Raw genomic sequence first — 3,176 nt, 5'->3', positions numbered from 1 at the left:
CAGAGCTAAACGACTGCCCCCCAAAAAACAAATTTTATAAGAATGTTTTAAGAAAACAGTTCCCCCCCAAGAAAGAAGAAAAAGAAGAAGACCATTTCTTATAGTTTTGATTCTATCAAGGCTAAATGTTTAAACAAAAATGCTGGTCAAAATGATTGCTATAAAATACCAACAATTTCTAGTAATTGGAGTTAAAGGAGTTTTGAGATCTGCCCAAACTAAGAATCTTAGGTACAAAGTTTTTCTAGGAAAACCTGTTACTGAAAACCAGTCTTCTTGAATTATAATATTCAGGGCTTGAAAAGTTAGTGATATTATTAAATGTGCAATTTAAAAGTGACATCTGATCATGCAAATGCGAAGTATATTGAATGCCGGTGCAATCTGGCAGCTGACAAAGTTGAGAAAATTATTGTTTCTGTATTATAACATCAAATGTTTGAAACTCCATTACTAACATTGCTAATAAAATTGCTATAATTCAATTATTTTGACGAAACGATAGATTTATTTTTGTATCCCAGAGGTTCATTTTACAGTGGTGAGCCTCATTGTCTGACTATCACTGGCTGACTCTGGATGTTAATACTCGGGCACTTGGCCCAAATGTAAATTTGGTGGACTGTGTTAGAGAGAGAGGGAAGGCATTAGAAATAATTCAGGGCTGCCCGCATGATGTCACTCCCTGAAGGTAATGGGCAGGAGCTGGAAGCCAACAGAGGCCCACTGGGTTTTCCCAAGTTGACCCTTCACTGCCCTGCACCTGGTGGGGGGGCCAGGGAGGAAGCCCTCTTAGGCATGACTATCAGGCCAGAGGGACTGACCGGCCTCTTGCTGTCTTCCAGCCTTGCAAGCAGGAACATCTAAGTCGTCTTCTCTCCCCGCCTATGGCAGAACCACCCTGAGCCGGGTAAGGTCCCAGACCAGAGGTTGCAAACTGCACGCATGCACAGGGAGGTGGGGGGAATGTGTGCATGTTGGGGGGCCTCTGAGCTACTTGGGCATCCTGGGGAGAGGGGAGACCCTTAAAGTGAAGGGGACCGATGAGGAATACTCCAGCTTCCTTTTCTGATCCCTTTGTGTCCTTTCTAGCTACAGTCCACAGACTTCAGCCCATCTGGAAGTGAGACTGGAAGCCCAGGTGAGAGGCAGGGCCAACCTGACGCCAGGCGAGCGGGGAAAAGGGGCTTAAGCAGGCCCTCAGGGCAGCCGTGTCTGTGATGTGGGCAAGGCTGTGTGGCTGGAGGTTGGGGAGGCTGAGCTGGCAGGTTTGAAGGCCTGCTGACCTCAGAGCCACCTCTGAACAATGACTCTTTTTTTCCTGCAGGTCTGCAGGTGAGTCCCTTCTGGAGGGGAACACGGGGAGCGCCAGAAGCCATGGACGGGTGACTGGCAGTGTTGAGGGAGGGGAGTGTGGGGCCACAGAGTTGCCTGGTGAGGACATGAGAAGCCCAGGGTAAGGCTGGGGAGGTCTCCCTGCCCCACTCTGGCTCACTGCGGCTTTGGTCTCCCCAGAACGGAGAGGGCCAGAGGGGGAGGATGGACCGGGGGAACTCCCTGCCCTGTGTGCTGGAGCAGAAGGTGAGGGGCAGTGGCAGAGCCAGGGGGCGGTGGGCAGGGAACAGAAGCATCTACAGTGGGTGGGCCAGCTCGGGGAGAAGCCAGGGACGTGAATGCGCTGAAGGGTCCTCCTGGAGTTGCTGACGGGGCTGCATCAGGGAAGCTGGGGGAGATGGATGGCAAAATGGCATGAACCCAATGGCCCCTGCAGGCTGATAAGGGGGCCTGGGGAGTTGAGGGTGTTATGCTGACAGGGAACGCTATGAGCCTAAGACTGCCCCTCTCCCCTGCCCCCCCAGATCTATCCCTACGAAATGCTGGTGGTGACCAATAAGGGGCGAACCAAGTTGCCTCCAGGTGTGGATCGGATGAGGCTTGAGGTATGCAGGGAAAATGTGCAGAGGCTTCTGGTGGGGGAGCCTCCTCTGTCTGGTGGGAAAGATCTTGGCCTCTTGGGCTGAATGCCCTCCTTGGCCACTCAGCCCAGCCCCACCCGTCCATCCCTAAGCAGCTTCCACGTGTCCCCCTACAGAGGCATCTGTCAGCTGAGGACTTCTCCAGGGTATTTGCCATGTCTCCCGAAGAGTTTAGCAAGCTGGCTCTGTGGAAGCGGAATGAACTCAAGAAGAAGGCCTCTCTCTTCTGACCGCCCCCACACTCCGTAACTGACCATCACCCTGGCTGCTTCAGGGCTCTGGAGCAGGAACGCTAGACCCCAAAGCATCATCTCCTAGGGGAGCAGGGAGGTGGGCAGAGATGAGGTTGGCTCCATGACCCAGGTGGAGGGGAGCCCAGGCCTCTCAGTGCTGGGTTGTGGGACATGGAGTTGCTTCCCGTAATGAGCCGGGGGCCTCCCCTCATTGCTGATCCTCACTGCACAGGGCAAACCCAGGCTGGACTCCAGTGCGCCCAGAGTTAATGTCTGCATCCTCTCCCTGCCCCCACCCCATGAAGAGAGGTCCTCAGAAGGGTGAGAGTGAGGGGATGTGAATAGGGCACTGGGTGATCAGTATTTCAGGATGGGTGGAAAGTGTTACAAGCAGCCTTTTTAGAGAATGTGGATTAAATATATAGTTAAGGCCTAAAGAAGGAGGCAGATAGAGAGATGCGTCATTGCGCTCAGTCTGTGTTCCACCATAATTTGCTTTTCAGTAAACATTAGCTCTCTGACTTCCATTTTGGCCTTGCAAAGTTGAATAACCAAATGTCTCCATCACCATCATTTTTGGCAACCCTGAACTTGTATGTGATTGAAGATCATAGGATTACGTGGGTTACCATCATAGCTAATCAACTTTAACAATTTCAGAATTACGAACAGGCATGTCATGCTAACTTAACGGCAACATTGAATGGTCACTTTCAAACATAAGTAATCATTCTACAGGTGATTTGGAGTAAAAATCTTATGTGCCTTGTAGGTCAAAATTCTGTCAGTCAGTTGAAGTAAAAATGTATACTTACTATCACAGAAGTGAAATGCTTCAGTAATGATAATTATGAAAGAAGATAATATTCTACACAAAAATAAGTATTAAGTATCTTAAAACTTAAGATGTATTAAGAAAAAAACAAGGTCCCCCTAACCCATTTTGTTCTCACCAAACTTCCAAAAA

At 49.7% G+C, this 3,176-nt stretch overlaps 1 protein-coding gene across 1 annotated transcript; it reads left to right on the top strand.

The window, feature by feature from the left end:
- Nucleotides 1–815: 815 nt before the first annotated feature.
- On the top strand, nt 816–2,564 carry LOC109378769 (dematin-like). Its single transcript, XM_019635055.1, has 6 exons — nt 816–910; nt 1,093–1,141; nt 1,328–1,335; nt 1,516–1,581; nt 1,860–1,940; nt 2,093–2,564. Exons 4-6 carry the CDS (start codon nt 1,540–1,542, stop codon nt 2,204–2,206), a joined length of 237 nt encoding a protein of 78 aa, XP_019490600.1. The 5' UTR covers nt 816–910; nt 1,093–1,141; nt 1,328–1,335; nt 1,516–1,539; the 3' UTR covers nt 2,207–2,564.
- The last annotated feature ends 612 nt before the right edge of the window (nt 2,565–3,176 follow it).

This window comes from Hipposideros armiger, unplaced genomic scaffold (genome assembly GCF_001890085.2).
Source record: "Hipposideros armiger isolate ML-2016 unplaced genomic scaffold, ASM189008v1 scaffold_3467, whole genome shotgun sequence".
Taxonomy (NCBI): Eukaryota; Metazoa; Chordata; class Mammalia; order Chiroptera; family Hipposideridae; genus Hipposideros; species Hipposideros armiger.
Note: the sequence above shows the minus strand (reverse complement) of the source record. Positions and strands in the feature narration are given on the sequence as shown.